This window comes from Pelmatolapia mariae, linkage group LG17, assembly GCF_036321145.2.
Source record: "Pelmatolapia mariae isolate MD_Pm_ZW linkage group LG17, Pm_UMD_F_2, whole genome shotgun sequence".
Lineage (NCBI taxonomy): Eukaryota > Metazoa > Chordata > Actinopteri > Cichliformes > Cichlidae > Pelmatolapia > Pelmatolapia mariae.
In genome coordinates this window covers 17,226,276-17,247,338 of record NC_086242.1, presented here as the reverse complement: position 1 = coordinate 17,247,338, position 21,063 = coordinate 17,226,276, and the positions used below count along the sequence as shown (strand labels likewise).

The window sequence follows — 21,063 nt, the reverse complement described above, 5'->3', positions numbered from 1 at the left end:
GAAAAGAAAAATCTCACCCCCGCTATTTGCTGAGAGGTGATTGGACAAAAAGCAACAACGTCATCGGCAATTTAAAATTTCAAAACAGCTGCTTTGTGTCGTGGCTGTGTGCTCTTGGAAGACTGCAGCAATTTAAGAGGTTTGCGTTGTTTAATCAGTCTTTGTTTTTTAATGTAAAGTGAATAAACGCTGTGTTATATGTATGTATATAGTTGTAGATGTAAAATGTGGATACATTTTTGCTGTGAAATACTTACAAGTTATCGAAGGTGTTACATGCCACTGAGTCCCTGTATGAAAATTAAGTCTTTAAATTAAATCCAGGTATGTCTTTCTGTATTTAAAGACCTATATGTATAAATTGGTTTTGAGGAGGGTTTTTTTTTTTTTTGCCAGTGACTTTTTCCTGTCTTAAAGGAAGCAATCAATAACTTAAGACCTTCGAATTCCCCTCAGGATATTCTTCCTTCTCGCCTTTTCAAGGAAGCTCTGTCGACTAAGGTTGTTCTGTTGTTTTAGTTCTTTTAGGTTTGACTGCCGCCTTTGACACAGTTATTCATAACATTATTTTTATCAGACTTGACCATGTCGTTGGTCTTAAAGGAACAGTTTTATCATGGTTTAAATCATACCTATCAGAGAGGTCTTTTTCTGTTGCTATTGGGAAATACTCCCCCTATTTGTTGTGGTGTGCCACTGGGATCTGTTTTGGATCCAACTCTCTGCTTTTTTATACATGATACCTTTGGGATCCATTTTCAGGAAATACACATTCCCTTTCACTGTTATACTGATGACATCCAAATTTACTTCCCCTTGAAACGGTATGTCTCTGTCCCCCTTCACCCTCTGCTTAACTGCCTACATGATGTTAAAGAGTGGTTAACACACAATTTTCTCGCCCTAAATGGAAATAGGACTGAAGTTATTGTTTTTGGAAGTCATGCCCCTTTTGGATAACTGATACCCTTGGTCCTCTTGCTTGTCATCATTCCCACACTGTAAGAAATCTCGGCATGTTTTTAGATGGCTCTTTTAAATTAGAGAAGCAAGTGTCCACAGTTGTGAAATCGGTTTTTAATCAGTTACGTGAAATTGCGAAGCATCATCTTCCTCCTAAAGACCTAGAAAAACTTATTCATGCCTTCATCACCTCATCACCTCTGCATGTCTTTTAACAGGTGTTAGAATGTAGGTACACATCACTTCACATCACTTGCCAGACGATATTCGTACTTCAGAGTCTACACAGTCTTTCAATCACATCTTAAAACACACTTTTTCTTTTACGTTGGCTTTTAAATCAAGTTCAGTTTGAGTAACATCAGGTTTGTTTTATGTTTTGTTTTTATGTTAATACATTGTCACTGCCTCATTATGTGTGTGTGTGTGTGTGTATATATATGTATGTATATGTATGTCAACTTTATTGCATTTAAATGTGCTATAGAATTAAAATTGATATTGATATTTTTTTGGTTGCTTTTGTTTAAGGGAATAATGGAGGGTTTAGGAGACCGACTCAAGCTGATCGTGAAAACCTTCAGGAGGGAGTGTCACCGGGTCTTACAGTCTGAGAGGACCACCATTCATGGAGCGGATGGCATGCTTATGGTGCTGCAGGTGGCCATGGCAGAAGTGAATAAAAAGGTAACCCTAACACCCTGAAAATACCACAGATTATGGATTTCTATTTGTATCTGTCCTCTCTCACCACCTCCATCAACCTCGTCTGTGGCCTTCCAGTTTCCCCCCTGCCTGCCAGCTCCATCTTTAGCATCCTCCTCTAATTTGCGCAGAGCTCAAAGGATATAAAAAGACAACACCAGGCACAGCCTGTAAGCCAGGCTGCCATCTGGCGAGTGATACAGAAGTATCAGCTGCCGAACTTCCAGGCGTCAGAGCAGTTTATCTCCTCAGGCTGTCATACTTCTGAATTCATCCTCTACACTCTACCACAAATAGTAGCTTTATTTTTATGTGCTTATTATTTATTAATTTGTGTATTTTTGTGAGCAACATAAGAGGCTGGTGTTGGATAATGATTAAAAACATGGAGATCTTAAATAACCCACCTTTCTGCACTCTTCCCTAACAGTCCCACTCAATCACAATCGTAGCATCTTTAACTGAGCTGCATCCAGCTGAGTAACTGTCTCTAAGCCATATGACATCTTCTAACCCTTCTCCTTATATTCTCATCCATCTCCTCCACCCTGCTGCTGCTTTGAACAGTTGACCACAAATATTCAAATTCATCTTCACCAACTCGTTCTCTGCTGTGCTCCTTTTTCTTTCACCTGCATGCACTTACTCTCAGTCTTACTGATTTGAATGCCTCTTCTCTAGATGAGATCTCCCATCAGCCTGCTCCTTATTTTCACAAGCCACAAAAGTCACGCTTTGACCCAAAGTACCAGTCGGAAGGTTTTCAGACTGCGTAGCTGATGGGCTTTTTTCATGATTGCATCATTTTTGCACAAATAATACACGACATGTATCTTGATTTCATCCACAGTTTTGTTGTTGTTAGACCACAAGGAATACACAAACTACAAAAAAAGATTGGATGTAAAATGCAGTTTAAAATAGGTTTATTAAAATGTTGCAACACCACCTCAAAGTTACTCAGTTTTAAGTAATACAGTTCTGGACTTGATTCATTTATTCATACACTTTAAAATACTTTTAGTGATCTGATTCATATCTATAAAGGACAGGTCACACAGATGACCCTTGATGCAGTCTCACCTCTACCTTGAAACCACCTCATTGCCCTCATGTGTGCCATTTGCCACTTCTCATGCAGTAACTCACCTCCTCCCTCGCCACATGCTTTGACTAAATCCACAAAGTCTCAATGTGTCTACGTCTGACTTTCAAAGTGCTCTTTCCTGGCACGAGACCCTACTGCCACTCGCAAATCATCACCTCCATTCTTAATCGAGCTTCCACTACACTTTCCCATAATTTCATGCTGTGGCTGATCAGCTTTATTCCTCTGTAGTTTGGTCCCTTTATGCTTAAAAATGCCTATATATACAGATAAAAAAAAAATCCATCTAAAAGTAAAGTTAAAGTAGCTGAAATGCAGTAATTCTGATAGCCCAAGGTTGTCTGAAGTTATCAAACTTTGTCTAATGGTAAACCAACAATTTGCATTTTAGGTCCTTTATTTAACAAAAGGGTCAGGCTATCCAGTAACACTCTGAGAAATCTTGGAGCCATTTTATAACAGGATATATCCTTCGCTGCACATATTAAACAAATATGTAGGACTGTTTTCTTTAATCTGCACAATACTGATTAAAATAGAAACATCCTGTCTCAGAGTGACACTGAAAAACTAGTTCATTTATTTAGTACTTCCAGACTGGAGTGTTGTATTCCTTCAATCTCACGCAGAGCCTTCAGCTTTCAGGCTCCTCCACTATGGAACCAGTTCCCAGTTTGGGTTCAGGAGACGGGCTCTGTTTTAAGAATAGGCTTCAAACTCTTACTTTTGATAATGATTTGGTAAAGCATGGTTATGGCTGCATCAGGTGAACCTGAATCAGTTGTTAGTTGAGCTGGTGTAGGCTCAGGCTGGTGGGGGACTTCCCATGATGCACTCTGCTGCATGGCATTAACTTTTGTCTTCTTTTTTTCTAAATTTTTTTCTGCCTCCCCAATTCATGGCAGATGGCTGCCCCTGTGTTAGCCTGGCTCAGCTGGAGTTTTCTTCCTGTTAAAAGGGAGTTCTTCCTTCCCGCTGTCACAAATGCTTGCTTACGGGCAATCTCGCCTTGTTGGACGTTTCTGACACTTGCCAATATAAAGAGCTTTGAGTTGATTTATTGTGAGTTGGTACTGGATAATTAAAACTGAATTGAAACGTACTATTTTGTGACAGCAACCATGTTGTAAACCCAGCCTTTCACGCTTCACTCTCAGTCGCTCTGAGGATACTCATTTTTTTTAATGTTAATGTTTCTGGACTCATTTAGGATAAAGTTGAATTTTGAAGGTGAGGCTAACGGCAGTTTCGAGCAACTGATGAATTTCCTCTTTTGCAAAATGGAAAATAAATGGAATTAAAGAGGAAAAATATACAGTGTGTCTGTTATCCGGTGTCGTAAAAGCGAGGCTGTGTGAGCCCATTTCACATCATCATCACGGCATAGTTCAATTGAACCATCAGGCCGACTGTCATCACATCTATAACTGATGACATTACTGCAGGTTTCCGGGTGAGACCACTCATGGCTTATTTTTGGACTGCTGCAGAAGGTCTCTTTGCTTTTGAACTGATTGTTTCCAGGCTGTTTGTAATTGCGCCTGCTGCTTTCTCTCTTCCTGTGACAGCATGGCGGAAAGTTCAAAGTGGCTCTGAGTGATGTCCTGATGGCCTGGAAACACTTATTGTTAGACAAACTTCACCTGCCGCCCCCCAGCTCTGCACGCCTGGAGAACTATGATCTCATTGTGGAGGCATACGAGTCGTTCCTGAAACGCTCCAACACCATCGACCTGGTTGATCTCCTCTTCATGTACAAACAGCTGAGGCTGGTGGACTCTGATCCAGAGGAGCCTGTGAGCCCGGTGAGCTGGTTGAAATCAGGCTGATGATGTTGATTGTGGATGATCACACTGGCTACACAGTTGGAGATAAGGCCAATCGGTTTATCCCCTCTCTCTCTGCTTTTGTAAATTCTTTTGCCAAGATCCAGCTGTTTGAGTTCCTATCGGGCAACGTGGAAGTCCCAGAGTTGCCAGTCTCCTCAGTCCCGTCAACCCCATCTGGCAAAGGCAGGTCCTGCAGCTCACAGGTAGGCCCAACTGTGTTTTTTCTGCTTCAGTGAAAGGTGCAACTTGTTTCATAAACTCCCACAAGAAATCCTTTATTTCCACTTTGCCTTCTGCCTTTGAATATTGCTGTTTTAGTAATATGAAATGCTTCTCTCCTGCAGGCAGTAATCCATGCTTTTACTTTCCCAGCCTTCAGTGTAATTTCTGTCTGGAATCCATCCTGCTCTTATTGACAGGAGCTCTATATCACATCACTCAGATTTAAGGGTGCAATGTGAATTCAATTACCAGGCAGATGTTTAAAACACGACACAGGAGCTTCTGTAACACAGTCTCTTTGCTGCTCTCTTCTGCCCTTTGCAAATTTATGAGGTTTTAGAGAGGAGGCTTGCTGTGCTGATGTAATTTTTTACTGGAGCGATGCCAGCTGCTGTTTTTAGCTGTTTTACTCGGGAACTAAAGCTACTTTCCAGTTTGGACATTTCAGACCGAAGGTTTTTACTAAAGTAAATGTTGTTGCTGGTTTGCTTAGCAGAAATAAAAACAGACACGGAGAGATTATCTGCTGTTTTAATATAAATAATGAAATAAAAATAATTTGCCGCTTTCTTGTCTGGTTCCAGTAACTTCCTGGAGTCTCTGCTTTGTTTGGCTGCAGAATAGCAAACTAATACAGCAGATAACTCTCCAACAAATCTGTACATTTTTGTTTCAGCGATATCTCTAGCCCCTAGTCATGGGAGGTGGTCTATTCCAGTTGAAAGGGAGTTCTTTCTCCTTGTTGTTGCCAAAATCATGTTCATAGGAGACCATCTGGTTGTTGGGATTTTCTGTCTATCACCTTACAATATACCTGATGGATGGTTTGTTTGGTCTTAAAACAATTTAAATAAACAAAAACAAAGAGGTACTAATATAAGTTTTTGTTTATTTCATTTTGAGTTTAAAATATTGCCTCCAGGTAGGTTTTTTTTTTTTTTTTTTTTTTTTTTTTTTTTTTTTTTTTTTTCAGCTTTAGTTTTTAATGTTAATTGTAGCCTTTTTTTCTTAAACTATTGTAATATCAAGCCAGGGGAGAGATTTGTAAACATGATACCTAGCTGCCATCTATGATGTAGTGGTTAACACAGTCACCTTACACCTAAAACATCCCCAGTTTGAAACAATGAGGAGACACAACTCTATGTGGCTCTATCTGGTATGGTCACTAATTGGGAAACAAGGGAGCTGAAGGTCTAACTGTATCTATTAGGTGCCTGGCTTATTGATCGGGCCTGTTTCCAGTGTCCTTGGCACCAGCAGTCAGTAACCTTTGAGGTTATTTAATTCAAAGGAAAGGATAAATATACATTGTGTAGTTATGTCTTCCAACAAACTACACTTATAATCTATTATAAATGCATAGGAGCGGGTGTGCAGCCACTGTCTTCCACCACCATATTTAAATACAGTGGCCAAGAAGGACACCTCCCTTCTGACCAATTGAGAAAAGTATGAATATAATATGAAACGGTATTCATATTTGTTCCTACTGTACATCTGTTGCTTTTCAATTCTGCTACCAAATCACTAGAATGCGCTGATTTTTCTCTCTTCAAATTGACCCATACCCTTCCAATCTATTTGAAGTAGAAGTTGCAGGAAATGTACTTGAGGAAACGATGGTACTGAGTTGGCTAATCACAGTTGTTTGAGGAGGGTTGACACAATGTGTAGTTACGTCATGAGTCAGATTGCAGTGCAAGTTTACAGCAGTTTCTGCAATCGGGTTGGGGGTAAGGGTCATTGCTCATTTTTACCTTCTTTTCTCAAATTCTGAAAAATGAAGTTGTTTTTGATTTCTACGCTTCTTTCTTGTTTAGTGACATGTAAGTAAACCAAACCCAAAATTTCCAAAGTGCTGGTTAAGCACTTGCAATAATGCCGTGACGTTAACTGTTCATTAGCCTTTGAATGTCATAATACCAATGAGAGGATGCAGCCAAAAATGCACCTCAAACACATTACCCAGTTTAAGATTTAATAGACTTTCTGTCTGTTAGTTTCCCTTATAATCTTGGGGAACCGTTGACGGCATTTATTAAAATGTAAAAATCTTTGGTCTTGTGTGTTTTCTATTTGTCTGTAGGTGAAAATGGCTGTGAGACGCGTTTTCTGCTCCTATATGAATTTGCTTGTAAACACCAAGAACGACATCGCCTTGGCGCTAATTCTCGACGTTCCGAGTCGCACTCTTGGACGGCAGGCGTTTACAGACATCAAGCATGCCGCACACAACAGCAACACTTCTCTGTTCTTGGTAAGAACACCCCCAGTCATTATGTGCTCAAGTAAATGAGAGTAATCCTCTCTGGTGCAACATCTGGGTCGTTCTCATGCCTTTTTTTTTTTTTTTTTTTTTTTTTTTTTGCAGGCCGTGACGTCTTTCGTTAGGGCTCTCCAGCTTGGAGGGAAGGGCTATGCTCCAGCTGAATCTGACCCACTGAGAAAACATATCAAAGGCCTGTCTGACTTTGTCCAGTTTGTAGACAACCTGGAAGAAATACTGGGGGAGATCCCCGACCCAAGGTACACAGAACTGTTTGATCCAAGCTTCCACTTGCTCCCTGTCTTGCTGCTTAGTTTGACATACACCTCCACCGTTGAGACTAAATGTAAATGTCGGGAAGTTGAGATGCACTCTATCACCTGAACTGGAAATTCTTTGTTTTCTAAAGAATTGAAGTCAAATTGCAATAGAAGTTATAAATACATCAGGCATCATTTAGATTTTCAACAACAGAAAAAACAAAATTGTTCATACTTTTTTTTCCCCAACCATATAATTTTTTTTAACATTGAACTTTTTTTTTCAATTTTTTTTGAAGTTATAGCTAGCAGCTTCACTTAGTTTCACATAATATCTAAATACCAACAGAACGCGCTACTCTAGCTTAATCAAAACACTGTAGTCTGAATAACATAGTTTTTAGTGCCTCTTAACCTATAAATTATCACACATTGGCTATCATTTGACACAAGATGAATTATTTTTCCTACTTTATGTTTACAGCTTGTAAGCTTAGCATAAGCATCTGCTTAGTTTAATGTTAATTACATTGTGAGGCTAGCTATATCACTTATGCCATTCACACATATATAGTATATTTTTTATGTAAGTAGCAGTTAATTAATAGTATTCTTAAACAACATATTAACAACAAATGTTTTTGAAATCTGAATATTTTGTACAAAGTGGGCATTGAAGTAAATGTGTTTTTTTTGTCAAAAAGCTGTCTTTAATTATTTTTTTCAGGTAATCATTTCTAGAACACCTTAAAAATCATGTAAAAGAATCTCATTTTTTTTCCTAATTTATTGTAACACACATACTGTTGTATGTTACTGTGTTAATGTTTAAGCATGATTAAAAATATTTGAATCATGCAATATAAGTAACAGATTTCTTTACTTTTATTGACCTGAGGGAACCCCGAAAAGGTTTTCAGTTTCAAATAAATACCTAATAATTTCAAATTGTTCTACGGTATTTAATAGCTTGTGCTTTTATAGTACACACACATGTATTTCATATCCAGAGTCATCCTAAGCTGATGAGGAGAATGCAGAGATTCCAAGAAAAGCTGAGCACCTGGCGGCAGCTGAAGTCAAGAACAGTGAAACTTGTGATTTATAATTGGATTGGATTTTTCTTTGAATTTCTCCACTTCAGTTCAGGTTAAATCCCGCTTCCTTTCTGGAGGAGCTGACTCAGTTCTTGTGAATTCAAGGATTTGGCAGTGCGCTGCTATGACTGGTGGGAATATTTGTACCAGGGCGGATCAGACTGGGCGCTGAAATCACACCTGTGATCATAAAATCCACCTGTCCCCCACTGCTTCTTATTATTTCCTCCCAAAATCCCTGTAATGACTCCCATCTAAGCATGATAACATTTGGATTGCTAAAGCATGTTCATCTTTGCTACATCAAAGCCCATCTTTGTTAAATAACTTGTTCCCCGTGTGTTTGCTTCGCTCACTTTGATGAACTATCATCAAACCTGGAGCTCCACAGATCACTCTCCATACTGTTGCAGATTATTTTAGATGTCAAAGCATCTGGCACCACAACAGAAGTGGCTATCACAAATAATTTAGCAGTTCAATCGTGTGAGCTTTGAGCTGAAGCTGCAGAAGGAGCCTTTTGTAAGCAGTCCCAGTAGCAACGGCGGATTCGCTCGAGCCATAACAACACACTGCAGCGCCGTGTTCAACTCTCGCTGCTCTTCTGAGGGTTCTCAGTTCACGCGGGCCGTTGAGAACTCCCGTCTGATGAGATGCTGATGAGGACGGCCAACGTGTGTCTTTCAACAGGCAGTGCCTTTACGCTCTCAGTGGAGTACTGTATTTCCTCATACAAACACCTTCTGTGGCGAGTTCAGGGCCCCTTGTTCAGCGAACATCTGTTTTCCCAAATGATTCTGTTACTGAGGCGCGCTCGCTCCCTCGCATCAGAGCCGGGTCAGGTTTGGACCACCGCCTCGCCACCAAAACATTTTGGTGCACTTGACTGTTTGAAACTTACATAAGTGATATGTTGCTATGATTTTTGGACATACTGTGGAGACAAACACGGATCAACCCCCCCCCCCCCAACAACTGCGACATAAAGAGGAAAATCAGACCAGAGTGCAGTGACCATGTAACTGTTCTAACTGTTAACATTGGCAAAACTCTGCTACAGTGAAATAAAGCTCTACTGGATGTTAATGCTGAAACAATTACTCTGAGCCCTGAAATTCAGTGTCCAATTAATTGAAAGTGAAGAAGCAGTATATCTTTTAAAGACATTCAGACTAAAGCCCCGGCTTTTCTGGGAGAGCGTTATTCATACTGGCAAATGTTGGCTGAACTCTTGAAGACTGTTTACTCCATCCAGATGAAAACTGCTGTGTGTCCCGCATAAGAAAGAATCTACTCCTTTCCAAAGTTATTCAGCGTTTCTTCTCTTCCTGTAGCTCTCCCGGCATTTCTTGTTCACTTGTCACTTTGTTGACTTCCCAGTGTATGTGGAGCCAGGCTGGTGACCGCCATCAGGGCGGTGCTGGTGAAGGGTCGCAGCAGCGGAGATGCCGTGTACGCTGCTGCTGAGGAGACTGCACAGGACCTAAAGGAGAGGATCTGCCAGCTACACCAGATCCAGAAGCAGTCTGCTAATGGAAGCGGGACAGGGATAAGTCCTGCAAGGGTAATGTATAACCTCTGCTTTCAGCCAGCTGGCTCCACTCTGGGCTTTTCCTTCTCGCCACAAGTCCATACATTGAACCCACTTCATGTTTCACTGTCTGTTCACCATCTGGCAGAGCTGTGACTGTAGTTATGCTGGTCTTCACCCCCAGCCAAAAGCGTATGCAGTCAATCACGCTACAGCATACGGAGGTCGTGACACTGTGAAGGTGCTGATGGCGCTGCTGGATGAAGAAGCCCTGACTCCTCCGTGTCGAAACAAGGCCGACCTGCTGTCCGAGGATCAGCCCGTCCTCAGTGGAGCAGAGGGGACCTGCGTCCTCACGCTGTTCAGGTTGGTTCCTGTTAATTCTGCAGGTCACTCAAAATCTGATATCTGCATTTTTAGTTGGTTAAAATAAATATTAAGGCTACATTTGGCAAAATTAAGAATTAAAGCAGGCCTGACTTACTGCATTACGTGATGACCTCTAGAAGAAAGGTTATAATAGTAAAATAAAAGTAAATTTAGGGGAGTCTGACTAATAGTGGGTTTTAAGGTCAACCAAAAAATTGCTTTTAAAGAAGTGAAACAAAAATACAATATCAATTTATCTAGTTTTAATTTTTAATAATATTATTTGATCGTCTTATCCAAATATTAGATTTCTAGTGGCGCAGTACCCAAATTTCATGAAGTGACTGTTACCATTTCCTTCAGTGCCATGTGCAAACACAGTAAAGAGCGCTTACATTATATAACACTGTAATAGAGCAAAATCACTACTTAGAAAAATTAATAAATACAGATTATGTTAAACTGTAACTTCATCGTGTTCACGGCCTCGTCGGATCCATTCGAGTTAAATGAGCTTGTAGTTTACTGTCTGCCTTAATATGATGGGGAAGTTCTTGAAAGATGTTGCTGGTCTTCTTATAATATTTTGTATGGGTTATTGATCCCAAGAGTCCAAATATGTGAGTTTCTTTCCAAAGCAATACCATCACTTGAGTTCTTTTTCCTCAGTTCTTTGTCAGTGACACAATAATGCCAAAGGAGAGAATAATTACATTTGTGATTAGCTTATTGCAGTAAACTCTCAATCTGAGTCTGAATCCAGTAAAGACTTTTTTCACTACCACAGGGTTCAGTGAGAGTGGGAATCCCCCTGAAATATAAAATAGGCCAACATGGATCTGTGCAACTTTCCTCTGAAACCGTATGGAGGAAAATCCTCCCACATCACAGTGGAACAATTTATCTGCTCTGAAATAAAAATAATACAGCCACTGGTTGTGTTTGTGGCTACAGGGGCGGGTGACACTGTACGGCTAATGCTAGTGAAAACATCTTTACATAGTGAGAGTTTTAAAGGGAGAACGGTGTTTGAAGAAATAGCAGGCAGATTTCTCGGTTACTGTGGCCATGTAACCTTGTAGCTTTTCTAATTTATTGAAAACTTTTCTTTGCTTCTCACTGCGGCTCTCTCTCCTCAGATCCCCTGAAGTGTCTACTGGATGTTCTCCAGAACCCCTAAGGAACAGAGTCCAGAGCCGACTAGACCTGCTCAAACCCAAGGTAATGTGGGCCCCTTCGTCCAAGAGCTCCAAATCCAAAATATGAACCACTCCAAACTGAATCAGATGTCCAAACATTGAAAATAATGTCTTTATATCCTGTAATTTCTTCCTGGTATTATATTATTTATTTGCTTAGCTGAAGCTCACATCTTAACTGACTTCCACTCTTCCCGTTTGCACAGCTGGGTTTTAGCTTTTAGTGTTGGTTCGAGCGTGCTGAAAAAGTTATGTATGGAGCATTCAAACCAGTAACTAACCTGTTAACAGTGCCTGTTTTCGCGGAAAATCCTCTTTTCTGGCACCTACCTAGCATCACTAAAATTTACAAAATTTTTTATCCCGTATAAACTGAAACAGGTCAGTGAGACCATAAATTCACAAGGAAAGTGTTTACAAAGACTTTGGCAAAGGGCAGTTGTCCCACAGAATGTCCCATCTGAACTCTTTTATGGCGATAAGAGTCGCCCCCTGGTGGCCTTCAAAAAGAATGCAGGTTTGAGCCCCTTGCATGTTGGCTTCACTTTTCGGACCTGGAAGTCCACCTTTTATGCAGATATCATGTGATATCATTGTACATGTTGATCAATAGATGTCCCTCATATTGGTCGGGATACAACATGTTAAATGTTTACATTAAACGTTTAGCTGGTTTATCACTCGCTTCAGTCACACAAGCATCATATCATGACCACCTGCCTAATATTGTGTTGGCCCCCTTTTGCTGCCAAAACAGCCCTGAACTGTCGAGGTATGGACTCGACTAGACTCCTGAAGGTGTGCTCTGGTATCTAGCATGGATGGCAAGATGTTGTACGTTAGCTGTTAACTACAGATCCTTAAAGTCCTGTAAGTTGGATCAGGTGGCGGGGGAGGACGCTGGACAGACCCGGTGCACCTAAACACGTAGTGAGGGTGTGCTGGGAATGTCTAGCAGAGGCCCCAGTCCATGAGATCTTCAATGCACACCTCCGGCATAGCTTCAACTGCATTCCGAGGGAGACTGGGGACATTGAGTCCGAATGGACCATGTTCAGTATCTCCATTGCCGAAGCTGCTGCATTGAGCTGCGGCCGCAAGGTGGTTGGTGCCTGTCGTGGTTGTAACCCCCGAACCAAATGGTGGACACTAGAGGTGAAGGGAGCCACCAGGCTCAAGAAGGAGTCCTATAGGGCTTTGGAGCGTGATGTCACGGGAGGTGGGCCACGCCCCCCGCCGCCATGACAGTAGGCCAGACAAAGCATACAGCTTCAGCTATGGTTCGTACGTGTTGTGTTGTCGGTTGCAACGTTAGATCTCACGATCGTGAAGGCAACAAACTGGATAATGGGCTATCTTTTCATCGTTTTCCATCCTGGCGGCAACGTGAGGGATCCCATGTATCCGATATCACCAAACAAAGACGCCAGGCATGGATTGCAGCGGTGAGACGAGCGGATATCGAGTTCCGCGCAATCCCCAACTTTTTGTTGGTTTGCTCGCGGCATTTTCTCTCCGGTGAGTTCTAAATTAATTCATATCACTCTTAAAAGGCTTTTAGTGTTATTTTCAAGGCGCTGCGGTCATAGATAATGAGATAAAACATGCTAATATGTGATGCTGCAGAACCACGTCATGTCGACTGAGTAGCTTTTGATTTGGCATTATTGCAGGCAAACCAGCATATGAAATGGATGTAACAAATCCAGACTGGGCACCAACACTGCACATGGGCCACGACGATATACCTGTATCGGACTCAGATCGGCACGCAAGGCGTATGCCTTTAGACAGTGCACCTGAAGATCAGGAAGGCCGAGGGACTCAGCGTCTCTGTTGTGTAAACACGCTAGGGATTGGGGTAATGTGGGTGACTTTGTAGTGTAGTTGGTGTAATAGTTTTCGACTCCACACAAAGTCACTGCTTTGCTGTGCTTCTGCAGCGTATCCAGTAATGGTGACAAATCCTCCAGCGTTGCAATAGGAATGTGCCTTTTTTGCGATCGCCTCCTTTTGCCTCTCGATGCAGAGGGTGTGTTTATGATTTCATCAAGACCAAGTTTTTGGGCAGCTGCTGAGGAGAAGTCAATGTTATGTGCAACCTCAGGCTGTATCTTGGTCATATTTCCAGGCAACACCCAATATGCAGGCTCGTCTGTTACAGTTCTGGTGCCTCTGATACGCACTGTAGCCTCGACTTTAAACAAAAGAGCAGCGACATGGGTGCAGGTCTCTGCAACTCCGGCCATGCATGTGCAGTGAGCTGCCTCAACCCTCCCATTGGTGCTCACAATAACCCATGGCTGTAGTGCAGTTTCATTCAGTCGTTGTGAGTGCAGGACCTGAAACACACAAAAATCACTTTTAATATAAAGTCTGTAATTAACCAAGGCTAATATAGATGGGTTGGCTGTACGTGCAAATCAAAAACTGTAACAAGGAAGTTGTTTAGAAAGTTATCAAGTTCAAAGCGACTTACCTTTGTCTTAATGACAACGTACTCGCAGCATGGAGGCTTAAAGACGGACAAATCTTGCACCCAGCCGTTCGTGAATTGGATGTGGCCTCCAGGGATTTATAATTTTTAAACTGGTTCGCTGTGTATGCGCTGACTCCACAGACAAGGTATGCGAAGATATCGGGATAGGACAAAGGCGGTAGATCGTCTGGGTTTCCACTCCACTTCCTTATTTCATACGGGTCCACATTACCGATGCAAGCAATTTTTTCCAAGTACCGTCTCTTGGCGTCTGGGCACAATCGGTCGCGATACAGCCCTTTGTCTTTTGCGCTGATTTTGAGCATGGTTCTGGCAGTCCCGATTCCAACACTCCAACACTGTGCGCTTGTTTTGCTTTCTGGCCTACTGACATGGCACCGCGATCCCACAATGCACTGCGGCGTGACGTCAACTCCAAAGCCCTATAGGGCTTGGTTAGCCTGTGGGACTTCGGAGGCAGCTGACAGGTACCGACAGGCCAAGCGGAATGCGGCTCGGGCAGTGGCTGAAGCAAAAACTCGGGTGCGGGAGGAGTTCGGAGAGGCCATGGAAAAAGACTCGGACTGCCTCGAAGAGATTCTGGCAAACCGTCAGACGTCTCAGGAGGGGAAAGCGGTGCTCTACCTGCACTGTGCATAGTGCTGGAGGAGCGCTGCTGACTTCGACTGAGAAAATTGTCGGGTGGTGGAAGGAATACTTCGAGGACCTCCTTAATCCCACTGACACATCTTCCGAGGAGGAAGCAGAGTCTGGGGATGAGGGGGATGACCCACCAATTTCCGGGGGCAAGGTCACTGAGGCAGTTAAACAACTCCTTGGTGGCAGAGCCCCTGGTGTGGATGAGGTCCGCCCCGAGTTCCTGAAGGCTCTGGAGGTTGTCGGGCTGTCCTGGTTGACACGCCTCTACAATGTTGCGTGGAGATCAGAGGCAGTACCCCTGGACTGGCAGACCGGGGTGGTGGTTCCCATCTTTAAGAAGGGGGACCAGAGGGTGTGTTCCAACTACAGGAGGATCACACTCCTCAGCCTCCCTGGGAAAGTCTATTTCTCGCTAGTCGAACCTCAGATACAGGAGGAACAATGCGGTTTTCGTCCTGGTTGCGGAACACTGGACCAGCTCTTTATCCTCTCAAGGATACTTGAGGGTGCATGGGAGTTTGCCCAACCAGTCTAAATGTGTTTTGTGGACTTGGAAAAGGCATTCGACCGTGTCCCTCGGGGTGTCCTGTGGGAGGTGCGCCGGGAGTATGGGGTGTCTGGCCCATTGCTACGGGCCATTCGATCACTATACAACTGTTGCAAGAGCTTGGTTCGCGTTGCCGGCAATAAGTCGGACTCGTTCCCGGTGGGTGATGGGCTCCGCCAGGGCTGCCCTTTTTCACAGATTCTGTTCGTAATTTTTATGGACAGGATTTCTAGGCGCAGCCAAGTGGTGGAGGGCTTTCACTTCGGTGGCCTCAGAATCTCATCTCTGCTTTTCGTGGATGATGTGGTTCTGTTGGCTTCATCGGGTGATGGCCTCCAGCTCGCTCTGGAACGGTTCGCAGCCGAATGTGAAGCAGCGGGAATGAGAATCAGCACCTCCAAATCTGAGGCCATGGTTCTCAGCCGGAAAAGGGTGGAGTGCCCACTCCAGGTCGGGGATGAGTTCCTGCCCCAAGTGGAGGAGTTCAAGTATCTCGGGGTCTTGTTCGCGAGTGATGGGAGAAGGGAGCCGGAGATCGACAGACGGATTGGTGCTGCGGCTGCAGTGATGCGGACGCTGCACCGGTCCGTCGTGGTGAAGAGAGAGCTGAGTGTAAAAGCAAAGCTCTCAATTTACCGGTTGATCTACGTCCCTACCCTCACCTACGGCCACGAGCTGTGGGTAGTGACCGAAAGAACGAGATTGCGGATACAAGTGGCGGAAATGAGCTTCCTTTCAAGGGTGGCTGGTCTCTCCCTTAGAGATAGGGTGAGAAGTTCAGCCATCCAGGAGGGGCTCAGAATAGAGCCGCTGCTCCTCCACATCGAAAGGAGCTAGCTGACGTGGTTCGGGCATCTGACAAGGATGCCTCCTGGGCACCTCCTGGATGAGGTGTTCCGGGCATGTCCCACCGGGAGGAGGCCCCGGGGCAGACCCAGGACACGCTGGAGAGATTATATCTCTAGGCTGGTCTGGGAACGCCTTGGTGTTCCCCCGGATAAGCTAGAGGAGGTGGCTGGGGAGAGGGAGGTCTGGGCTTCTCTGCTTAGGCTGCTGCCCCTGCGACCCGGCCCCGGATAAAGTGGAAGAAGATGGATGGATGGAAGTTTGGATTTGTTGGATTGACAGCTGGACCAGCACATCCCACACATGCTTGACTGGATTGAGATCTTTGGAGATCAAGTTAACACCTCAAACTCTTCGTTGTGCTCCTCAAAACCATTCATGAACCATTTCTGCTTTGTGGCAGGGCATATTATCCTGCTGAAAGACGCCACAGCCATCGGGGAATACTGTTTCCATGAAAGGGTGCCCATGGTCTGCAACAATACTTAGATAGGTGGTACGTATCAAAGTAACATCCACATGGATGGCAAGTCCCAAGGTTTCCTACTACAACATTGCCCAGAGCTTGGGAGGGTCGGACCACACAAGCCAACCTTCACTCCTCAAGTACATCATTGAGCCTTGGCTGCCCTATTCCACCTGGTTCTTTCCTTGGGCTGGTTTTCATAGATACTGACCACTACAGACAAAGAACATCCTACAAGATCTGCAGTTTTGGAGATTCAGTCTAGTATCAGTTTTTTTTTTGTTTTTTTTTTTTGGGGGGGGGGGGGGGGGGGGATTTCAGACACTTTACATCTTAAATTCTAGTGTGTTGTTTGTCCTTCTTTCTGGTCTCAATGAGGGCTGCACCTCCCATGAGCCTGATTCTGCCTGAGGTTTCTTCCTGTCAAAAGGGAGTTTTTCCTTCCCACTGTGGCCAATGTGCTTGCTCATAGGGAATCAAGATTGTTGGAGGTTGGAGGTTTTGTTTGTATTATTGTCTTTACCTTAAAATATTGCTTTATATTTTAAGGGTAAACAGTGTGACTGTTGTTATGAGTAACACTGAGTGAAATGTAATACTTAGATCAATTTGCTAAAATATGCTTTTTTCTGAAACTGAAAATTGATTGTAGCAACAAAAAAAAGACACAAATCTGATTTCTCAGAATATAATGCCATTTTATTTTTCTTGTGGTGGTAAGAAGGTATTTTTAGGGTAGTGCTGCTGCATCACCCAGCTCTAGATTGCAAACTATTATCCTTTAAGCAAACATGAAGTGTGAAGCACTTCTTAGAAGATGTATGCTAGACACATTTTGTGAAATAGCTCCTTTATTTGATTGTGCTACCAGATGTCATTTTAGCTCCCCACAATCTGGCTGCCTTCCTGTTTGAGTGCGCTGTAATGGTCCCTGGGCAGCTCACCGCTTCCTGAACTCGGTGAGCGGAAGCTTTCTGCATCAATTTCACTTTGAAGATGCCATATCAGTCGCGTAACTCGACTAGCAAGGGAAACTTGAAAGGTTATTGTTTCCTGTTGTCTGCTAAATGACTTTATCCTAGACTTCTCCAGCGGTTTCATCATGCACTGACGTCAACCGGCACACACAGAGATGGACAGATTTAGTTTCTGCTTTTGGGTTGTTTCCAGGTCTTTTTCTTTTCTTTTCCTCCTCTTTATTCCTTCCACCATTGCCACAGATGATCAAAACATTGAAAAACACGAGAAAAACTCCTGCTCCTCCGTGACACAAGTAACGATGTTCAAATGAGGAGCATTCACCTTTAGCTGTATATGCATTTTATTTTATATATAGCTCTGGTGCCGCTGCACCTGCTACTGCTTTGTTCTCACTTTTACAAAAACAGATGTCAGAACGCAAAGCTGCAGAAATGGCTTGCACCTGCTTTTGAAAATGCTATCAGGAATGTCTCGGTCAGGTGTCGGGTCAGATGGTGCGCGTAGGTTATTTCAGGACATTTGTGTTCGGAGGAATGAGGGCTATGTGACCACAAGGTGCCATGTCAGGCTCCCACCTGTTGTAATTGGATTAGATGTTCTCTGTGGGTCATAGTTTGGCCGTGCAGCTCTTCTATCCCATTCCATCTTCTTTAGGTTTTATTAGCATGCAACCAGTAGCTCCGTTACTGAAGTGTGCCTCGGTGCTGGGGTTTCTGTTGTTTTAGGTCCTCTTTAAAGAAGTTCTTTTGAGAAGCACAAAGGCTTTGATCCCCTTTGTGCTCCGCGGACCCACCAAGCTTTGCTCTCTCACATTTCTTCTCCTTACTGTGGCCCATTGGCCTGAAGGGTGAAATCCCTGGATTGTGATAATCCCAAGCAGGCGTACATCAAACAGTGGATGAAAAGCTGTGGATCTGTGTGTGCCCCAGGGCTGGGATTGTAGGCTTCCATATCATTCACTTTGTTATAGAAACTTGGCTGTTAGGTTTGTTTTTGTTTTGTTTTTTTATTATGAGTTTTTTCTTTTTCTTTTTTTTTTTTAAAGGATGTGGTAATTGATAGGAGCAATGCACAGTATATCAGTTGGCTAGAAAAGAAAATCTCATCTTTCTCATTTCTGGGATTTCAGCAACATATGAAACTTTTAGTTGTTCAAAAAAAAAAAAAAAAACCCCAACATAAAACATGCTTTAAAAGCCAGGAATCTTATCCACTAATTAAAAACCATACCGTTTTATTGTTTTTGTTATTGAAAGATCTGAGCGACTATTGGATGGATTGCAATGACCTAATAATGGTAATTGATGCTAATGACTTTAGTGATCCCCATACTTTTCACACATTGTGTTTTTTCTGGCTCTGAGTCACGTTTTTGGGGGCTACTGCAGACGTAAGCATGACTGTTTTGTGGTACCTTATTTGACAGAAATTGACGCATTTTCTTGATGATAAAAAGAAAAGTCTATTACACTTGAGTACATGAAACCCCACTCAACAAAAGTGGTTTAAAAAAATAAAACTTTATTGCAGCGCTGGTAATTTTCCTTTAGCTCCAGAGAAAACCTCTTTGAGATGTGCCAAAAATTCTTCTGATTTAACACCACAGAAGTTGTGCTTTCTGTGAAATGTCTTGACTGCCGTTGGTTGGATTTCCACGAATTTTTAGTGCAGATATGCATGTTCCCTTTTAGGTTTGGCCTATAATACATTTGATTACAATATCAGAGCAAGGAAAGAAAGAAGTAGTTTGTGTACTTCAGTGCTAATTAGCAGATCCAGCTGCTGAAACTCGCTGAGCAAGAGTGGAAAAGTACTTGAAGGGGTCTTTGTTTCAAAACGCCAAAAGAAAGGGCCAGAAAAATCTCGGCCACCTGCCCTGAGTTGCTGATACTGATCACCAGTCGCCATATCAGCTGGATTTAAGTTGTTTTGCATTTATTCCAGGTCCGAGAGAGAGTCATCCGATCCCAGTTCGCCTGCACTTACAATGATGAAGAGCTCCCTCTCAACCGTGTGCTGGACTTCCCGAGCACTAGCCAGGTTCCTACTTGCGTGCACCCAGCACCCAAAGCCAAAACCACCACATCTGTGGATGATGGGTGCAGCTCTGATGTGGAAGACTCAACAAAAGGTAAAAGTTCATGTTATTTTCTTTACAAGCTACACCCCCTACCCCACCACCATCTTTTATTTTTTTGTACTCAACAACATGTCAAATGTCAGAACAAGACGTGCTGCATTTTATCTGCTGGAACAGACTTCTGTTTCCTCTGACGGCACACAGCTGGACCGAGGCCCAGGCTCACCTTCTCAGCTCCGGCCTTGGAGCCTTCCCAGTCCCAGTTGTGGGACTGGTACTTACAACTTGCTGTTAAATTAATTCCCATTCTATAAAACCTCCTCACCCCCACATCTGTCGTAAAAAACCAAAACACACACACTCTTGTACAGACTTTTTGCCCATTTCCCCCTTCTGCTTTTTGTTCCGTGGGAATTCAGGCTCTGCTCCATCAGGTTAACATGACAAATGTTGAAATTCAGGTTCAGAGAATAAACACACAGCCTGCTTCAACTAGCAGCTAACGTAAGCAATTTCGTCACAACATTTTTCCCTTTCCCCCCTACCAACTTGTCACACTTACTTTTGCTTTTTAATTATTTATTTCATTTTTGTTTTTCTTTTACCTTTGCAGCCAAGTCCTCTGAATGTACAAATAAGGCTCGGGGTGAGATACAGCGGGGGGCTGCTCTCGAGCAAAGAAGTGGAAATGCCCCAAAACAAGGTGCAAGCCTGGTTAATGGAAAGGGAACTGGCTTTCAGATGCAAAGCAGGGGTAACAAGAGAAAGCAGCTGGATATTGACCAACACGGTGGATCCGAAAATGAGCCTCCGGAGAAGAAACAGCCAACTCGCACATCAGTCAAAATGCCTGGCAAAAATGCCAGCAAGGCCTTGAGTAAGAAGAAGCTCATAGCTGGACAAGGGAAGCTGACCAGTTTCTTCAGAGTCTAACCAGTGTTTGCACTAACGATGACACAATAAGGACTTTTCTATCAGATATTTATATGAAGCAGCTGAAGCTTGTGTACTACGAGTATACTCCAGCTTGGGCTGCCATTTAGAATCATTTGTCATCTTGTTTAACCTCGAGTATTTTAAAAAAATATATAAATATACATATAGCCTAGTTGCTTATCGGCTACTAAGTGTTACCTAGTTAGCATTTTCTAGCAGAAGGTTCATATTTGGATTCAAACAGAATTTGTACTCACCAAACAGCCAAGAAGTATCATTGGTGACTTCGTAAGTTCTGCTAAAAATATTTTTTAGCAACAGTAAATTGGCACTGTCTCCCGTTTGATTGTTTTTTTGTTTTTTTGTTTTTTTTTGCTTTTGTTACGCTGACTAAGCTAATTGGCTTCATATGTAATGTGCATGCCACTCTGTTATTTAACTCAAGCAGCCATTTTGTCATGGGAAAATGACAAAATACATTTGTCATTTACTCATTTCATTACGTTGTCTATGAGA

General features: G+C 43.0%; 1 protein-coding gene across 1 annotated transcript; it reads left to right on the top strand.

Annotated features, from left to right (window-relative positions):
* Positions 1-97: 97 nt before the first annotated feature.
* parpbp (PARP1 binding protein) lies at positions 98-20,597 on the top strand. The gene is made up of 11 exons (XM_063501073.1): positions 98-139; positions 1,495-1,650; positions 4,345-4,581; positions 4,704-4,808; positions 6,917-7,087; positions 7,202-7,356; positions 9,834-10,017; positions 10,169-10,350; positions 11,493-11,574; positions 19,476-19,662; positions 20,225-20,597. Exons 2-11 carry the CDS (start codon positions 1,501-1,503, stop codon positions 20,542-20,544), a joined length of 1,773 nt encoding a protein of 590 aa, XP_063357143.1. The 5' UTR covers positions 98-139; positions 1,495-1,500; the 3' UTR covers positions 20,545-20,597.
* The last annotated feature ends 466 nt before the right edge of the window (positions 20,598-21,063 follow it).